Below are 16,387 nucleotides of genomic sequence, written 5' to 3'. Positions count from 1 at the left end.
TTTTAAAAATATTCGTCCAGGGGAATGTCCACAGCCAGTTGAGTGAGCATCATCACTGCGCTAGCACGCGCTAAGTGCTAGCGCTAACGCACGGACGTAAACTGCAATCGATAGGCAAAAAAAGTTCTTGTGAACATCACGAAATGTCTCGACACTCGTGAAGCCAACGCGATACCTCAAAATCGGCGCTTGCGGAAGCTGAGTATAGCATGGCGCCTTCGACATTATCGCCGGACGCATCAATCTCATCGCGCACACTCTCGATAGGCTCCGCGCAGCCCATACCAATGGAGCTATCCTCGAATTCCAGTATAAATCTGCTCGCCAGCCCAGTCGCATTCTTGCAGCCCACTGTACAGCTCAATGCCGCCTTTCTCGCCGCCGCGAAACGATACCTAGATCCCGTCGCCGCCGGTGTGAGCGAGTCGCAGACACAGCGCCAACAAGATGCGCGCAAGAAGCGGAAGCGTGGGGGAGATTATGACGGGGACACGAGGGTTCTACATCTGAAGAAGGTGCATTTGGATGGATTTGGCGTGAACCAGGTGTTCGAGCAGACACGGAAAATTGTCGAGGCTGCGACTGAGGAGATTCAGCTTGCTCTGCCAGACTCTGACGATGACGTCGTGGCAGTGGATGGAGAGGACGAGGAAGAGGAACTGTCAGACCCAGAGGAGCAATATCACACCGGCTCAGAAATGGGCGAAGAGGGTGTAGACTACGAGGTCGATGGCATAGATGATGACGAAAATGCTGTGCCCTCAGACGAAGAGCCTTCGGACGAGGAGGATGTCGAGATGGAAGATGGAGGGGAAGGGACGTTCTCTGACGAAGAAGGGTTAGACGATGAACCTGCCGCAGAGTATGTGCCGGATCCGAACGGCCTCAACGACGGTTTCTTTTCCATCGACGACTTCAACAAGCAATCAGAATTCCTGGAGCAGCAGGATACACGCGGTGAAGCAGCCGATAGCGATGACGAGGAAGTCGACTGGACAGCGGACCCTATGGCAGGTGGCGCTGGCAAGGGCGGGCTTGGTGGTGACGAATCAGGAGACGAGTCAGACGAGGGTGGCCCAACATTCGGCAACGTGGATCTCAATGCGCCTGAAGGCGACAGCGATGATGACGCAGAATTCGATGAGGGTGATCTCGATGGCATGGACGATGGCATGAACGCCAACAACGTTATGTACGCAGACTTCTTCGCACCTCCGGCGCAAAAAGCTGGCAAGAACAAGAAGAAGCGCGGGCGACCGAATCCACACAACTTCCCCACAAAAACAGCGGCGGATGAAGAGCAAGAAGAGAATGCGGACATGGAGAACACTATGGCAAGAGTACACCGGGATTTGTTTGAAGATGGCGACGATGCCGAGAGCGAGACCGCTCTTTCAGACGTAGATCCTTCGGACCCAAAGTCAAGAAAGTCAACACACGAACGGAGACAAGCAAAGCTACAGGAAGAAATCCGCAAGCTCGAAGCCGCCAACGTAGCGAAACGCCAATGGCAACTCTCCGGTGAAGCCCGCGCCGCCGACCGCCCGCTCAACTCGCTACTGGAAGAGAACCTCGAATTCGAACGCGCCGGCAAGCCTGTCCACGTCGTCACCGCCGAGCTCTCCGAAGATATCGAAGCCCTGATCAAGCGCCGCGTCCTCGCCGGCGAGTTCGATGAAGTCCACCGCCGCCGTCCAGATGACCTCGCCACAGGACCTGTCCGCCGTGGCAGATTCGAGCTCGACGACACAAAGGCTAAGCAAAGCCTTGCTGACATGTATGAGGAAGAGCATCTCCGCCTCAACGACCCGAACTTTGTTGATGCGCGTGATGAGAAATTGAAGAAGGAACACGCCGAGATAACCGCTCTATGGAAGACACTCAGCGCTAAGCTCGACAGCCTGAGCTCAAGCCACTTCAAGCCCAAGCCCGCAGCACCTAACCTCGAAATCCGCGTTGACGCACCCGCAATCGAAATGGAAGACGCGCGCCCCACAGCCGGCAACGACGTCGCCGGTGCATCCATGCTCGCACCACAGGAAGTCTACAAGCCCGGCGACGATGAAAACAAAGCTGAGATCGTCACCAAGAGCGGTATGCCGCTGTCGCGTGACGAGCTTTCGAGAGAAGAGAAGTCGAGCAGGAGGAGAAGGGAGAAGGAGAGGAGTAAGAAGGCGGGGCTTAATAAGCCGAGGGCGACCAAAGAGGAGGAGAAGGCGAAGAAGGCCAAGGGTGGTAGAGGGGAGAAGAAGCAGCTTGTTAGCGATCTCAAGAAGGGTGGGGTGCAGATTATTGGGAGGAAGGGCGTGGTTACGGATGCGGAGGGTAAGAGTGTTAAGGAAGCGGCTAAGGCGGGAGCAGGCAGCTATAAGCTGTGAGGTGCTATGGTACCGTAGATTTTTTAGGGGCCATGGTGGAGGTGGTCAACAATATATCACTTTGTTCGACAAGCAACGTTGCCTAGCTCTGCAGGTACGTGTATCTGCATTGCAAGAGCTACCGAAGGCACGCAAAGATTTTCTCCACGAGCCTCTATGAGGCGGTAGCTGGAGGTATACAGCTTAGTCGCAAGGTCGTCAAAGGTCTAGGTCAACCTAAACCTACCTTTTTCTCACCACCTGTAAGCGATTAGAATGGTGAGGCTGTGGCGCACAGGTTAACAAGCCACAGACAGCATACCAGTTCCAGCGCAACTGCCTAAGCAGGGAAGCCCGTAGATCGAGATCCCCGACCCGACCACGATCCGCTCCAGGCCTTTTGCGCTCGAAGTGGACTTGTGCACCTTGAGACTTGAGGCACCCAGAGTACCTTCCTCTATTACCGGCACGATCGCTTCAATGTTAAGGAGGTTCATTGCAAAGGATTTTGGGAGGATGAAACGCGGTGTTGTGGCAGCGGTTTCGGAAAGGATAATTCACAAAATCGAGGGAGGAAAGCAGTAATAAGGCTGAGAAAAGAGTGGGGTCCGAGTGCATGAGTAGGCAACAGCCGGTCTGGTCTGCATGCAGGCCTGAAGCACGACGGCGGCATAGACCGTGAAAGCGTTATGGAACCCATCCTTCAACAGCCAGCGTATAGAGAACTCGGCTCCCAAGGGCACTTCGAGGTACTTCGTGACTGAGTTCGCGAAGGCCTCGTGGCCAGCATTAGTGATGTCCTCGTCTTCATACTGATGTTCTGGCAGTGCGACGTTGTCGACTTCGATAGTGACCTCGAGGCCTGGTGCAGCTGGTGTGATCGCCATGTTATCGTGACCAGGTGGTGTTGAAGAGGATTCGAAGTTTGGTGGTGGGCGAGAGGCGACTATAAGGCACTGGCAAACGGCTGTGGATGAGGCTTGATCTTGGGTAACTGAGAGAACAATACTAGGTGACACAAAGGTTGGGACAGCAGAGGCTAGGTGAATGGGCCTCAATAAGCCTTGAGCTACATGAATCCATTGAAATAATGAGATAACGCCTTATCTGGGGTATATACCGTGCCATATCCATCGTGGACTCCATTTGTGCGCCAAAAAGTGAGAAAGTCGTTATGGAGTTATGCGTCAGCCGGGAGGCATTCAACCATGCGTAGCGGGCGGACCTGCTCAGGTGAGATCAATTTCCTCTACACCGTTCTCGTTAACGGTAATCAGGTAATTCTCGCGGCGTCTCTTCGTCGACACAATGCTGATCTCGTCGTCGTCGGTATCGTCTGTGTATGTGCTGCTTTGCTCACAATTCAGTTCGCGCTTGATGCCGCGTTCTTGCTTTATAGCTCGAGCATCTGCCTCGCGTTCCTACACTGTATTAGTGCGTGTCCGTTGTAGCGAGTGAGCTGTACATACTCGTTGTCTTCGCAGAAGCTCTCGCATCTCTGCTGCGCTCAATGTGTCGACATCTCGGTCCTCGAGCGGCACTGGGCTGGGGCTTCGTGGAATGATCAAGAGGGACTTGAGTGCATCTGGTGCGGTTTAGTGATCAAGCAGTAAGCGGGAAACCCGAGTAGCTTACCTCTAGAGCGGTACTTGAAGGTATACGTGGCGAATGACTTCCTCGCAGGGTCAATGTAGTCACAGGTCGCCGTTGAGAACTTGGCTATCGCTTGCGGGGCTCGTAGACTGTTTTGGTCAGTCGAACCCTGATTGGCGACTACAGCAGGATTTTGGCATACGAAGTCTGATGAGACAGCGACCTGCCCTTGAGAGCCTTCTCTGGAATTTTGCCGACCTCCCTGATGTTGTTGTCGAGAGCACGATCGACCACAGATGATGTCTGCTGCACCGCGACGAAGAAGGCTTTCACGGTGATCTCGCCCATGCCCTTAATATCCTTCATCAGCTGTTCGGGGACAGGCGCACCAGCGTCATCTACAACAGTCAGTACGTTGACTACCTCTAGGCTTACTCATGGCACTCACCAACAGTAAGCGCTGCGAACGCAAATCTGTGCAGATAGCCCTGCCCGTTCACCATGCTAGTAGCTCCTTCCTCAGTGTAGATGTACGAGGGGTGCTTGAAGTTCTCCAGCCTGCAGTACCTGTCGCTGGCTTTCTTCTGGTCAAGGTAGTATTTGAACAAGATTGTATATGGAGGCCACGGCGAGGACACGTCCCAGCGGATGCCGAATTCCGCACCCGACACTGCTTCTATGTACTTGGAGACCACAGCGTGGTTTGGCTCTTCGTCGTCGTCCTCATATTCTTGCAGGATGGCTCCGTTGCAGACAATCGAGATCTTGATGCCCGGCTGGGACGGCAGGATCGCCATAGTAGTTGGGGTGCAATTTTTGGTGTTGTAGCTGACCCCGGAGGTCTTCCAAGGACTATGGTGGAGGAATGAGGGTTGTCGGCGCCTAGGAGATCGTTTGTTCAGGTTGGCGCGAGGCTGAGAACACGCACCTGAGCGATTAGGCATAACGTGGGGCCAACGCGCCATCACGTGTAGCACTTTCACTCTCACTCTCACTTAACCCTACTGTAGATGATATATCATCGCGTGCGAGGAGGAACGAATAATCATCTCTTTCATTTTCTAATACTAACGGTCTTGGACGTCCTCCACAGCTCGGTTACACACGCCCTTGCCAAGACAGCCGCGCGCTGTTGAACCTCCAGTACAAAAGCTTCTATCTGGTATCCATCCGAACCGAGAGCCGCCCACCTAAGTTTTGGGGGCAGTAAAAATAGCAAAACATTACGCCGAGAGAGGTGGGATAAGCCCAATCTGTGATTAGAGCCTGTACGCCGGTGATGACAAAGGAGAAACCCAACCGCCTGATGCTGTTGTGTAGTGGTATGTGTAGAGAGAAAGGAGACGCTATGCAAGTCGTGAATGTAAAAGCCTGCCTCCATGCAATTGGTGAATTTGATGACGACGGCCGTGAGAGTGCTCAGATGGTTGTGTCTGAATGTGTTGATCGGCAAAGGTGAAAAGGGGACCCGGGAGGACGTCAGGGCTGTCAGCTGCCGAAGAAGTGATCGTCAATCTCGCTGGGACGATAATAGCACTCCTCATATCGGCAAACGGCTGGGTACCCTAAGTAACGTCAACATCTACCAAGCTCCAATGCTAGCAGGAGAACCGATACCATAGCTGCCGTTCAACAATTGCTGTCGAATGGACATGGCATCGGCTTGTCCCCCTGCCGCAGGCGCTGGCGTCTCGGCGGCCATCCAACCCAATCCACCCCGCAGTTCGTTGACTGCCTCCTGCATCTTTCCGCCTGAAACCTCATTGTGCTTTGCAATCTTCTGGTCCCAGCCACCGTACAGCAGCTGCATACCTCCTGCCTTCTTGGCCGCCTCGCGGATGACCATCGCCCAAGCCTTGGCCATCTCCTCGTATGCCTCCTCTTTGTGACGGCTATGTTGGTAGGTGTCCCAGTTGGGCAGGCGGTGGATAACGTCGGTGGCTCCATCGAGGAAGGCTAGTGATGTGGCGGCTTGCTGTTCGTTTGGCGGGAGGAAGTGGGGTGTGAAGTCTTTCAGTGCTTCGAGCAGTTCTGTGAGCTGTTGTCGTACCCGGTTGTATGCATAGTCTGATGACGAGCTGCCGCCGAATGGGAATGCCGCTTGGAACTCAGATTCGTACTTGGAGAGCACCTCCAATGTCGACTGTATGCTTGGCCGTGGTGCTGTTGTGACGACCTCGTTACCGATGTCTGGGTGGCGCTGACATATCGATTGCAGCAGGTTCCGCATTTGGTCGGGAGAGAGAGTCTCGAGGAGGCGGGGTAGAGGGAGAGATCGACCAGAGATGTTCGAGCGCACACGCTTCTGTATCGAGCGAGGCGGCGGTCGTGAAGAAATGGCAGGCGAGTTGGACGGTGACTGAGACATGCGCTCATCCTCGATATCGTCATCGGCTTTCCGCTTACGGCCAGACATGGCGGAGGAAGGCGAGAGGGCTGCGATGGTATTTTCAGTAGGTGCACAATAGTGGTGGTGGTGGTGGTGGTGCCGGCGATGTTGGTGGCACGTATACGTACTGTTGCGCATGGGCGAGCAGCGGTTGTGCAGCTGGTGTGGAGCGGAGGGGAAGTTTTGATTGATGTCACACATGGCGGCCGGCCCGGCAAACGATGTGGAAACACTCTGTCTGCGTGGTCGGCAGTCGGTTCGAAAAGCGTGGAGGGTGAATCGATAACGGTGGAATATCGTGGGAAGTGCGGTTGGCAGTGTTGGTTGGACGTGTGTTGTGGTTCGAGGAGGAAAGCCACAAGACGAATGTCAAGGAAGCTAGGCAAGGATGTGGGTCCACGGGTAGAAGACGTCCATGCGTCACGCCGCCCAATCATGCCGCTTGTCAGAATCCAGACACTTCCAGCACAGCAACCAGCAAGACATCACGGTGAAAGTTCAAACAATGGTGTCGGGGGATCGTTCACCGCAAATGTCGGCGGTGGTAGACCTAGTAAATTCCTATCCAGAATAGCAGTCGCGCCACAACGCCTTTTGGTGTGCACAGTGCCGATGCATCCCTCGTACGCCTGAGACGCTGGTATGCTCCGGTAGCGTCGACGTTATACCATGCTCAAACAGACGCAACGCCGGAAAGAGTACCATACTGACCAAGAGAACGTTGAAAATGCTATACAAATCCCACCTCATTGCCGCAAAAGTCAATACGAAGCTAAGCTGTTGCCTGAATCAGAGGTACAATGACTGTGCGGCGACCAAGTCGCGACGGACGAGCTCGAGCGCCGCGGTGAATTTCTGCTCGAGCTCCTCGCTGCCCATGACTTTGGCGGCCTGAGCGATTTGTCGCAGCAACTCTTCGAGCCGGCGGAACAGGCGAATCAGGCTGCCTTCGTAGACGTCGGTCATTTTGCTGCAAACGAATTAGTGCATGTTTCTTATACGCGGGTAGGGCTCGTCATACCAGATCTGCGCGAACGTCGCGCCCTTGGACCAGGCGTAAACAACATCCATAAGCTCGTACTTGAATGTCTTGAGATACTCGTCCTCGTTGACTGTGAGTTTGCTCTCTTGCGAGATCTTTGCAATCACCCTTGCTTGCTGCTGGATTTCGCGGTACGGCTTGGCAAGCTCCTCCTTCAGCGCTGGAACCTCGCTGCTCTTCTCCTCGAAGATGAAGCAACTCAAGCAAGCAGCGCACTGCTCTGGTGTGAGCTCGTTGAAGAAACGGTTGAAGAGCAACTCGCTGAGAACGAGTTCGTCGCCAGTGCTGATCTCGCAGGCAACACGGGCCTTGAGCTGAACGACATCGGCGTCGTCAATGAAGCCCAGACGTCGAAGCACACGCTTCCTGCTCTTCAGCTCGTCAAGCTGGATAACAGACAATGCATCAGCGATGTCCTTCTTGGTCTTTTTGATCTTGTCTGCAAGCGCCATCTTGTTTGCGTACTGGCTGTATAATTCAGGCAACCTAGGCGAATTGTGTAAGGGGTTTGACAGGAGACGCGATTCGAGAACTTCGATTTTCTGCAAATGTTAGTGGCGACTTCAATAGCAATTCTGCAGCTGCTTACCCTGAGCAGACGCTTGAAGCTCTCGTCTGTGATCTTCATGTTCTCAATGGGATCCAAGATTGCAATACCGTCTGGGAAACGCTTCTTGACCTCATCCAAGGCCTTTCGCACGCTGTTCTTCTGCTCAGTTGACTTCAATTCGTTGGGCAAGAACACACGGAGATGCCCTATCGACTCGATGCAGCTCAGTAGCACGGGTACAACCTCCATCTTGCCCTTCTCCTCTGCTGGGGGCGGCCGGACACCTGGTGGCAATCCGTCATTTGCTTGTGGCGCGAACTTGCTGTCACTCGCAACTGACAGCAAGACATCGACGACATATGACTCCTGAGGCTGCAAGATCTCGCCCTTGTTCGCTCTCCTTGGTGTGAAAGCGACCACTGCACCCCATCCAAAGTCGTAGTCCTTGAACTTGATCTTGACCAAGCGACCGGCTTGCAGGAATTGCAAGCAGTAGTTGGGGTGCATGATGACATCGCGCATGTCCTTGGTGTGACTGTCAAGCTGCTGTCGCAGGTTGTAGTAGTCCTTCACAGTTGCTTCGTCTGTGATGACTGTGCTTGCTCTTTGGTTCTCAAGCTCTCCCAGCTGCTTCTCTAGGCTCGAGACGCCAGCGGTGTTCTGGAATTGGAAGAAACAGCGCTCAAGCATGAACTCAGGCGAGATGCCTTCGACACGCATCAAGTTCAAGATCATATTGTAGCCGAGATGGAACGCAGAGTTCAGGTTGTCTTGCTGTCCACGAACAATCTCTTTCGCGACGGCTGGATCCATCTGCTGATCGATCATCATGATGACAATACCACGGTCATCGAGACCACGACGACCTGCACGACCAGACATTTGAATGAACTCAGATGGTGTTACCCATCGCTGTGCGACACCATCGAACTTGCGCACACTGGTGAAGACGACAGTCTTGGCCGGCATGTTCAGACCGATGGAGAAGGTTTCGGTTGCAAACAGGACTTTGATCAAACCCTCTTGGAACAAGATCTCGATGGTCTCCTTGAGGATGGGCAGTAAGCCCGAGTGATGGACACCGATACCTCTTCGCAGCAGAGGGAGAATGTGCTGGATTTGAGGCAACGCACGATCCTCCTCTGACAACATCTCAATGGCACTGCTAAACACCTTCGAGACCATAGCCTTCTCCGAATCGTCGTTGAACGAGAGTTGGCTCATGGACAGCGCGTAGTTCTCACAGTCTCGCTTGCTAAAACTGAAAACAATGACCGGATTATAGCTCTTGACCATGATCATCTTGACAATCTTGTAGATGTCGGAGCCTTCCTTGTTGCCACCAGTATTCGTCTTCTTATCTTTGCCCCTGCCCTTGCGTTTCGCCATGAAGTCATTGGCGGCGGATCCTGCCTTGTCTGCGATCGACGACATAGCCTTCTGGAAGTTCTCCTCTCGGAAGACACCCTTCTCATCGACAACCAAGTGGATACCGTCCGCACCCTGCGGGAAGAAGTAGTGTTGTAGAGGTGTTGGTCGAAAGTCGGTGTAGACAACGTGGCACGGCTGGCTGTGTGTCTTGGTAATCCATTCGGCGAACTGCATGGCGTTGGGGATCGTAGCGGACAGGAAGACGTAGCGGACCTTGTCGGGTAACAGGATGATGGTCTCCTCCCACACCACACCACGCGACTTGTCACGCAGATAGTGGACCTCGTCGAAGACAACCCAAGCAACTTCGCGCATGATCTCGGAGCCACGGTACAGCATGGATCGCAGAATCTCAGTTGTCATGACCAGACAGGTCGCGGTGGGGTTGATGGTGACATCACCCGTCATAAGACCAACATCGCCAAACTCTGCCATGAATTCTCGGTATTTCTGATTACTGAGGGCCTTGATTGGGCTCGTGTAGATGACTCGCTGGTTGTTCTTGAGACATTGCGCAATGGCGTACTCGGCCACGACTGTCTTTCCTGCGGATGTATGCGCCGAGACCAGGACACTCTCGTTTCTTTGTATCGATGCAATCGAGACTTGCTGGAAGGGGTCGAGTGTGAAGGGCCACACGCGCGCAGGCTCGGCGGGTGCTTTGTGCTCGGATATGGGGACGTAGTCGTAGTCGGGTGGGAGTGAGACCTGATGGCGGACTTGATGCGAGAGCACCACGCCCTGTCCGTCCTGCACCGTCTGCGCCTGGAGTCCGGCCGCTGCGGCAACCTCACGTGTCTGCTCTGTCTCAAAGTCGTCGGTCACAATGGCCTCGAGCTCGGCGTCGCGCTTCTGTCGCTTCAGGTGTTGTGGGGCGCTGCTCTCAGTCTCATTCTCCTCGGACCGCTCGCTGCCCGCTACCGGCGCATCCGACATGGGCGCATCCGACATGGGCGCATCTACACTGGGCGCATCTACACTGGGCGTCTTGACGGCGCCATTTGCCTGGCGCTTCTTGCTCTTCTTGGGGGCGTTCTGCGCGCCATTGTCCCCATCGAACACGTCGAACAGGTCGTCCATGGCGGCGATATTCGATAAAAAAACCGCTGATGTGCTGAGTGGATGCAGTGACCTTCTTGGTGTGCACAGTGTCGAAGCCCACACGGACGCGGGGCTGTTGCGATCTGGTGAGCGAAACGACGCCCTCGACTTGGGTGAAGATCCTAAAAAGTTGACGGCAGGCGCGCGACAGCGCTGGCGCGTCGGTGCGTCGGGGCTTCCTTCCTTGGCACTCGAGAGCTGCTGCCGCAACCTTCGTCAACCGCATCACTCCACCAGCAACGACCCCTCTCCACTCTACCACAACGCCAAAGTACGCTCGATATCGCGCCAATTACACTCTCCGCTGACTTCACAAGATGCTCGCACGTGCTACCTTCCGCGCCGCCTCGGCCCCTACCTTCGTCGCCCGCCGTGGCTTCCAGTCGACCCGCGCGCAGATGTCCTCCCCTTACCACTACCCTGAGGGTCCCCGCAGCAACTTGCCTTTCGACCCGCTGAAGAAGGGCTTTGCCTTCAAGTACTGGGGCTTCATGGGTGAGCTTGGCACGCTGAAGAACGGGTGATATGGCATAGCTAACAGGAACAGCTACTGGCTTCTTCCTGCCCTTCCTCCTGGCTGGTAAGCTATCACTCTCGACCGCATCTCGACCGCGCAGAAAACTAACCGCACCTCCTCTACAGTCTGGCAGACAAAGAAGAACAAGCCGTAAATGCTTGCAAACGAATCATGGACATGGCCTGAGGGGATTGGGAGACATGGGAAACTGTAGTATAAGTGAAGATCCCAGCGGCAACTGTACTAGACACAACAGCATCAATTCCATTGCCTGTCACTACTGCTGCAGCCTTCAAAGTTGTAGCTCTCGCCGCAATGTCATGGCTACACATGCATACCTTCGTGATGATGCAGTCTTGGCACAAGGCACACTAGCGTGAGTCGTACCTCGAATGAAAATTGTTTGATTTCCACCATCTTGCCAGGCGAACTTAAAAAGCCGCCAAATCCACGAAATATCAGAAGGATGCGAAACCTCAAGATCGTGGGAAGGTCGCTCCTGCAGTTTTCTGGGGAAGATCCGTTGCCCCTCACTGCGACAGCATGGGACGCTGCGTCAAATTCGCTGATATGCGCCTTTGGACCATCTGAGTCACGTGCAGCCATCGAACTCAAGAGACTACACTACACACGCAGCGGCGCCGAAGACCGACTGGAAAGCATAGCTGCATGGGATGCACCGTGTCCACTACCGTCGCTTACGCACGACTCGATATTGAGCCTACACCATTTCGCGGACACAACGACATCATGCCTAATCCTAGCTGGCGGCGACATCATCCTGGTTCGAGAGAATCCACTTGCGAACGAAGAACTGGTTGAGATTGTGGGTTCAGTTGATGCTGGTATTGCCGCTGCAGCATGGTCACCGGATGAAGAACTTCTCGCCATCACCACACATGCGGACACTCTCCTCCTTATGAGCCGAGACATCGAGAACATCGCAAGCATCACACTCGCACCGGAAGACGTAAACGTCTCAAATCATGTCTCTGTTGGATGGGGAAAGAAGGAAACGCAGTTCAAGGGCAAAAGAGCGAGGGCACTACAAGATCCTACCGTACCCGAGCACATAGATGCGGGAGAGTTGAGTCCGTTCGACGATCGATCCGTCACCATTAGCTGGCGAGGAGATGGCGCGTACTTTGCGTTGACGAAGGTCGAGCAGGAGCAACGCCGCATGATTCGAGTGTACTCAAGAGAGGGCCAGTTGGACAGTGTGAGCGAGCCAGTGGATGGACTTGAGGGCGCACTCAGCTGGCGGCCTTCCGGCAATCTCATCGCCAGTGTTCGTCGCACCAGCGATAAGCTCGAAGTCGTCTTTTTCGAGCGAAACGGGCTTCGTCATGGTCAATTCGATCTACGCTTTACGCAAGAAGAGCTTGCGGCTTTGATCACACCGCTGACCTTGAAGTGGAACAGCGATTCGAGTGTGCTTGCAGTGTCGCATCCAGACAAGGTACAGCTCTGGACAATGAGCAACTATCACTACTACCTCAAGCAAGAGCTGGTATTTCCTGAAACAGCGACACAGACAGCCTTGTGCGCATGGCATGCTGAGCGACCACTCGCGGTTGCCATCTCGACACCAGGTGTGTATATTTGTCGGTCGCGATGCCATTTGTCTAACAGTATGTCAAGGCGCGCTACAGATCGCCGAGTTCTTGTCCGCTGCAGCGACCGGTTCGATCGCCCCACCAAACGACTACGGCCTCGTTGCTTCGATTGACGGCTGTGAGTAGTACAGTTTCGCGATTGTTGCTTTTGTTAACATACCCAGTGTCCTTGAAGCTTACACCGTTAAGGGTTGCCAATGTACCACCACCTATGGCCTTCTGTACGTTGTCGTTGGACCACAAGCCCACCGATGTCGCACTTTCCAAGTCTGGCACAAGGCTTGCAGTCCTCACGCACAGCCATCTAGCAGTGTATGGACTCGATGTAACTAAGCGACCGATATCGAGGCCATCACTTTTGTGGCAGAGTGATGCACTTGAGGGGCAGTCCGCACGCCATGTTACCTTCGTTGACGATGAGCAACTGTATGTGTTGACAGACAGCTGGGCCGATGACGAGAACTTGCTATGGAGAAGCGAGGGCCAGACGCTTCTTCCGCAGGGTACCATCGTAGAGGCAGACAGTGTGTCGTCGCTCACAAGTAGTGTGGACTATCGAAGCCTCTATCTGCAGTTGCAGAACGGTGCATTACACCGGATTGACACGAACGAGGCAGCATCGGATCTGCCACCGCAGACTACGTTGATGCAGAAATTCCCTGCATTCGCACCTGAAGCCAAGGTTGTCACCATAGACGGACAGGCAAGTGGACCCTTTTGATTATTCGAGAGTACTGCTAACAATGGCAGAATATTGCGTTCGGTCTCACCAAAAGCGGTGTGCTCTTTGCCAACGACCGCGTACTCGTCCGCAACTGCATCTCATTTGTCGTTACACCGGCTCATCTCATCTTTACAACTACACAGCATCTTCTCAAATTCGTGCATTTGACAACACAAGATGGTAAGAGTTCAATGTCGTTCAATAAGAGTACCACCCTAACAGTGATCAGAACTCGAAGTACCGGGAGATGAGCCACAAACAGATGAACGCTGCCGAAGTATCGAGCGTGGCGCGAAGCTAGTAACCGTGATGCCAACAACCTACTCGGTGGTCCTACAGATGCCACGAGGTAACCTCGAGACCATCTACCCTCGAGCGCTTGTGCTTGCGGCGATAAGACGCAGTGTCGAGGCTGATCAGTACAGCGACGCGTTCTTTGCGTGCCGTAATCAGCGCGTGGACATGAATATTCTGCACGACCACGACCCTGAGCGTTTCATGAAGAGCATTGAGCTGATCGTCACTCAAATCAAGAAGGTTGAGCACATTGACCTGTTCCTGTCGCAGCTCCGGTAAGCTCTCAGCAGCATCTTGTTCGCATAATCTAACCAACAATCGTAGAAATGAGGACGTGTCAGAGACAATGTACCGCGAAACACTCAAGACTAAGGACCTCGTAAACAAGTCAAAGCTATCACAGGATCAGGTTGCGAACAAGGTCAACCGCATTGCCGATGCATTCCTTGCTGTGCTGGAGCAACAGCAGTATAAAGACGAGCATCTACAGAACATCATCACATCTCACGTTTCCAAGGTGCCGCCTGCTTTGGAAGCTGGACTCGAGATGGTCGGCAGGCTACAGTCGTCCCAAGACCCTCTCACAGATAAAGCTGCCGAGCATATCTGCTTCCTTGCCGATGTCAACCAGCTCTACGATACTTCACTGGGATTGTACAACCTCGACCTTGCTCTACTGATTGCTCAACAGTCGCAAAAGGACCCTAGAGAGTACCTTCCTCATCTGCAGTCGCTTCAAGATCTCACCGATGTCCGACGGAAGTTCCAAATCGATGATCAGCTTGGCCGACGCGCCAAAGCGCTTACACATCTCAAAGAACTTCAGGCATTCGACGAAGCGCAAGAATACATCCAGAAGCATGCTCTGTACACTGAGGCCTTGGACATGTATCAGTACGACTCAGCGCACTTGAAGAAGATTATGCGTCTCTACGCCGACTACCTCAGCAGCACAAACAAGCACAAAGAAGCTGCTCTCGCATACGAATACCTGTCCGACCACGCCTCAGCCTGGCCCAGCTACCGCTCCGCCAATCTCTGGCGTGAAGCGCTCTCCTCCGCAACGCTGGCCGGTATCTCCGACGAAGAGCTATCAGACCTTGCCTCCTCGCTGGCCGAAGGCCTTACCGAGTCTAAAGACTACCATTCTGCAGCCACAATCACCCTCGACTACCTTTCCGACCTGCCCTCCGCTGCGAAGCTCATGTGCCGCGGACATCACTTTGCAGAAGCCGTTCGGCTGGTTATCCTCCGCCGCGATCCCTCCCTCATAGAATCTGTCATTGACCCATCCCTTGTCGAGCGCAGTGCAGACATGACCGAATTTCTCGCCGACATGCGATCACAATTGCTCGCTCAAGTCCCTCGTCTACAAGAACTACGCACCAAGAAGGCAGACGACCCAATGGCATTCTACGACGGCATGGACGGCATCAACAATAACATCCCTGATAATATATCCCTCGCCCCCACCGACACAACAAGCGGCGGCACGTTCATGACGCGATACACAAAACAGACCGGTACAGTCAACACGACCGCTACGCGCAAGACCAGCAAGAACAAGCGTCGCGAGGAGCGCAAGCGTGCAAGAGGCAAGAAAGGAACAGTCTACGAAGAGGAGTACCTCACAAACTCTATCGAGCGCCTCATCGAACGCATCAACAGTATGCAAGATGATATCCAGCGCTTAGTTGAGGGTCTTGTGAAGAGAGGCATGAGAGAGCGTGCTGATGCGGTGAGTCGGGCGCATCAGGATGTTGTCGAGAGGTGTAGGGATGCTGTCAGGGAGATGTATCCTGTGGACCCTGAGACGGCGAAGAAGGTCGAGGATGGTGTTGAGGGCATAGATGGGACGCTGAAGCCGACGGGTGGGGATGCGACGTTGTGGGATAGCTTGCAGGAGGTGGAGAGGAAAAGGGAAGCGCCGGTGGTTAAGGGGTTTGACAGGCTGAGCTTGTTGTGAGATGGACGCGACTACCTTAGTTGGATGCAGGAAGGAGGCGCGGACGGTCCACCTATGTAGACAACGTCAGCGGTTGGCTTCCTGGATCACGTTGACAACCTCTTTTCAAGCCATGCTCTCACCTACCCAGCATTCTATCTGTTCTCCGCGCTTGACACAACGATGGCAGCGATGACGTAGGCTACCTATCTAACATTGTCTCCTTCGACGGCGCCAAATGACCTTCACGGGCTCTAAGCTGACAATTTGATCGCCTTGCGTCCGGTCATCAATCACGAAGCACTAAGCCCAAAAGATGTGCTGGCAGTCGAGTCATTGCAAGATGTCCCTTGGGCTGCACCTATAGTTGAAGCTCGGCTGGTCTCCACGATAATTGACACTATTTCGACTTTGAAGAGAACTGGGACTGCGGATATTGACCGCAACTGCCCCGTCACCATTCATCAATCAAAGTAGCAGCGACACCGGTGAGCTGTGAAAACGCATATCGCGAAACGGATGTCAATGCTTCGAAAACGTTCGTCGATCAAACAGTTGCCAACATCCGGACCCAAGGTCGCGAGCTGCATCCAGAAGATTATTCGGATCAGGCACTGCGCCGGAAACACGTTAGAAGCAAAGGTCATGATGGAAACTCACGTTACATGGACGCTTTCAGGGTTCACATCAACACCGGCCTGGATCAACACTTGCAACGTCATCCGCACTCCCTTGACAAAGTTAGGCTTTTCGTGCCAGCCATCGACGCAATTCAAACCGAACGCTTGACGCCGGTAATTTTGAGCTTCAGACGATGATCGATAA

General features: G+C 53.9%; 7 protein-coding genes across 7 annotated transcripts; 3 read left to right on the top strand and 4 right to left on the bottom strand.

The window, feature by feature from the left end:
- The first annotated feature begins 147 nt into the window (after nt 1-147).
- On the top strand, nt 148-2,419 carry BU25DRAFT_415385 (Mpp10 protein). Its single transcript, XM_033707530.1, has one exon. The coding sequence runs from the start codon at nt 210-212 to the stop codon at nt 2,376-2,378; it is 2,169 nt and encodes a 722-aa protein (XP_033556421.1). The 5' UTR covers nt 148-209; the 3' UTR covers nt 2,379-2,419.
- A 495-nt stretch (nt 2,420-2,914) lies between these two features.
- Nucleotides 2,915-3,244, bottom strand: BU25DRAFT_462989 (uncharacterized protein; the record flags this gene model as incomplete). Its single annotated transcript, XM_033710565.1, has 1 exon — nt 2,915-3,244. One exon carries the CDS (start codon nt 3,242-3,244, stop codon nt 2,915-2,917), a length of 330 nt encoding a protein of 109 aa, XP_033556420.1.
- On the bottom strand, nt 3,233-4,823 carry BU25DRAFT_415384 (uncharacterized protein). Its single transcript, XM_033707529.1, has 5 exons — nt 4,399-4,823; nt 4,153-4,348; nt 3,993-4,099; nt 3,827-3,942; nt 3,233-3,778 (listed from the first exon to the last, which is right to left on the bottom strand). Exons 1-5 carry the CDS (start codon nt 4,745-4,747, stop codon nt 3,587-3,589), a joined length of 960 nt encoding a protein of 319 aa, XP_033556419.1. The 5' UTR covers nt 4,748-4,823; the 3' UTR covers nt 3,233-3,586.
- A 709-nt stretch (nt 4,824-5,532) lies between these two features.
- BU25DRAFT_352597 (tethering factor for nuclear proteasome STS1) lies at nt 5,533-6,540 on the bottom strand (the record flags this gene model as incomplete). Its single annotated transcript, XM_033703415.1, has 2 exons — nt 5,533-6,386; nt 6,468-6,540. The coding sequence occupies 2 exons, from the start codon at nt 6,538-6,540 to the stop codon at nt 5,533-5,535; spliced, it is 927 nt and encodes a 308-aa protein (XP_033556418.1).
- Nucleotides 6,541-6,714: 174 nt separating this feature from the next.
- On the top strand, nt 6,715-7,050 carry BU25DRAFT_213154 (uncharacterized protein). The gene has a single exon (XM_033701230.1). It carries the CDS (start codon nt 6,775-6,777, stop codon nt 6,970-6,972), a length of 198 nt encoding a protein of 65 aa, XP_033556417.1. The 5' UTR covers nt 6,715-6,774; the 3' UTR covers nt 6,973-7,050.
- Nucleotides 6,856-10,566, bottom strand: BU25DRAFT_495164 (antiviral helicase). Its single transcript, XM_033711836.1, has 3 exons — nt 7,971-10,566; nt 7,361-7,923; nt 6,856-7,309 (listed from the first exon to the last, which is right to left on the bottom strand). Exons 1-3 carry the CDS (start codon nt 10,440-10,442, stop codon nt 7,129-7,131), a joined length of 3,216 nt encoding a protein of 1,071 aa, XP_033556416.1. The 5' UTR covers nt 10,443-10,566; the 3' UTR covers nt 6,856-7,128.
- A 214-nt stretch (nt 10,567-10,780) lies between these two features.
- On the top strand, nt 10,781-15,635 carry BU25DRAFT_443276 (IkappaB kinase complex, IKAP component; the record flags this gene model as incomplete). The annotated part of the gene is made up of 8 exons (XM_033709350.1): nt 10,781-10,958; nt 11,011-11,043; nt 11,406-12,572; nt 12,622-12,714; nt 12,761-13,299; nt 13,347-13,500; nt 13,550-13,892; nt 13,942-15,635. The coding sequence occupies 8 exons, from the start codon at nt 10,781-10,783 to the stop codon at nt 15,581-15,583; spliced, it is 4,149 nt and encodes a 1,382-aa protein (XP_033556415.1). The 3' UTR covers nt 15,584-15,635.
- Nucleotides 15,636-16,387: the final 752 nt, after the last annotated feature.

Source organism: Macroventuria anomochaeta (genome assembly GCF_010093625.1).
Source record: "Macroventuria anomochaeta strain CBS 525.71 unplaced genomic scaffold BU25scaffold_46, whole genome shotgun sequence".
NCBI lineage: Eukaryota > Fungi > Ascomycota > Dothideomycetes > Pleosporales > Didymellaceae > Macroventuria > Macroventuria anomochaeta.
This window is presented reverse-complemented; position numbering and strand designations above follow the sequence as displayed.

Bases quoted from the DNA above. Each gene is read 5' to 3' on its own strand.
- BU25DRAFT_495164 (XM_033711836.1), bottom strand. From the start codon at position 10,442: ATGGACGACCTGTTCGACGTGTTCGATGGGGACAATGGCGCGCAGAAC. The intron at 7,924-7,970 runs GTAAGCAGCTGC...TAACATTTGCAG, and splicing joins GCTTCAAGCGTCTGCTCAGG to AAAATCGAAGTTCTCGAATC. The intron at 7,310-7,360 runs GTATGACGAGCC...ATTCGTTTGCAG, and splicing joins GCGACGTTCGCGCAGATCTG to CAAAATGACCGACGTCTACG.
- BU25DRAFT_213154 (XM_033701230.1), top strand. From the start codon at position 6,775: ATGCCGCTTGTCAGAATCCAGACACTTCCAGCACAGCAACCAGCAAGA.
- BU25DRAFT_415385 (XM_033707530.1), top strand. From the start codon at position 210: ATGGCGCCTTCGACATTATCGCCGGACGCATCAATCTCATCGCGCACA.
- BU25DRAFT_415384 (XM_033707529.1), bottom strand. From the start codon at position 4,747: ATGGCGATCCTGCCGTCCCAGCCGGGCATCAAGATCTCGATTGTCTGC. The intron at 4,100-4,152 runs GTATGCCAAAAT...TGACCAAAACAG, and splicing joins TCGCTGTCTCATCAGACTTC to TCTACGAGCCCCGCAAGCGA. The intron at 3,943-3,992 runs GTAAGCTACTCG...AAACCGCACCAG, and splicing joins CTTCAAGTACCGCTCTAGAG to ATGCACTCAAGTCCCTCTTG.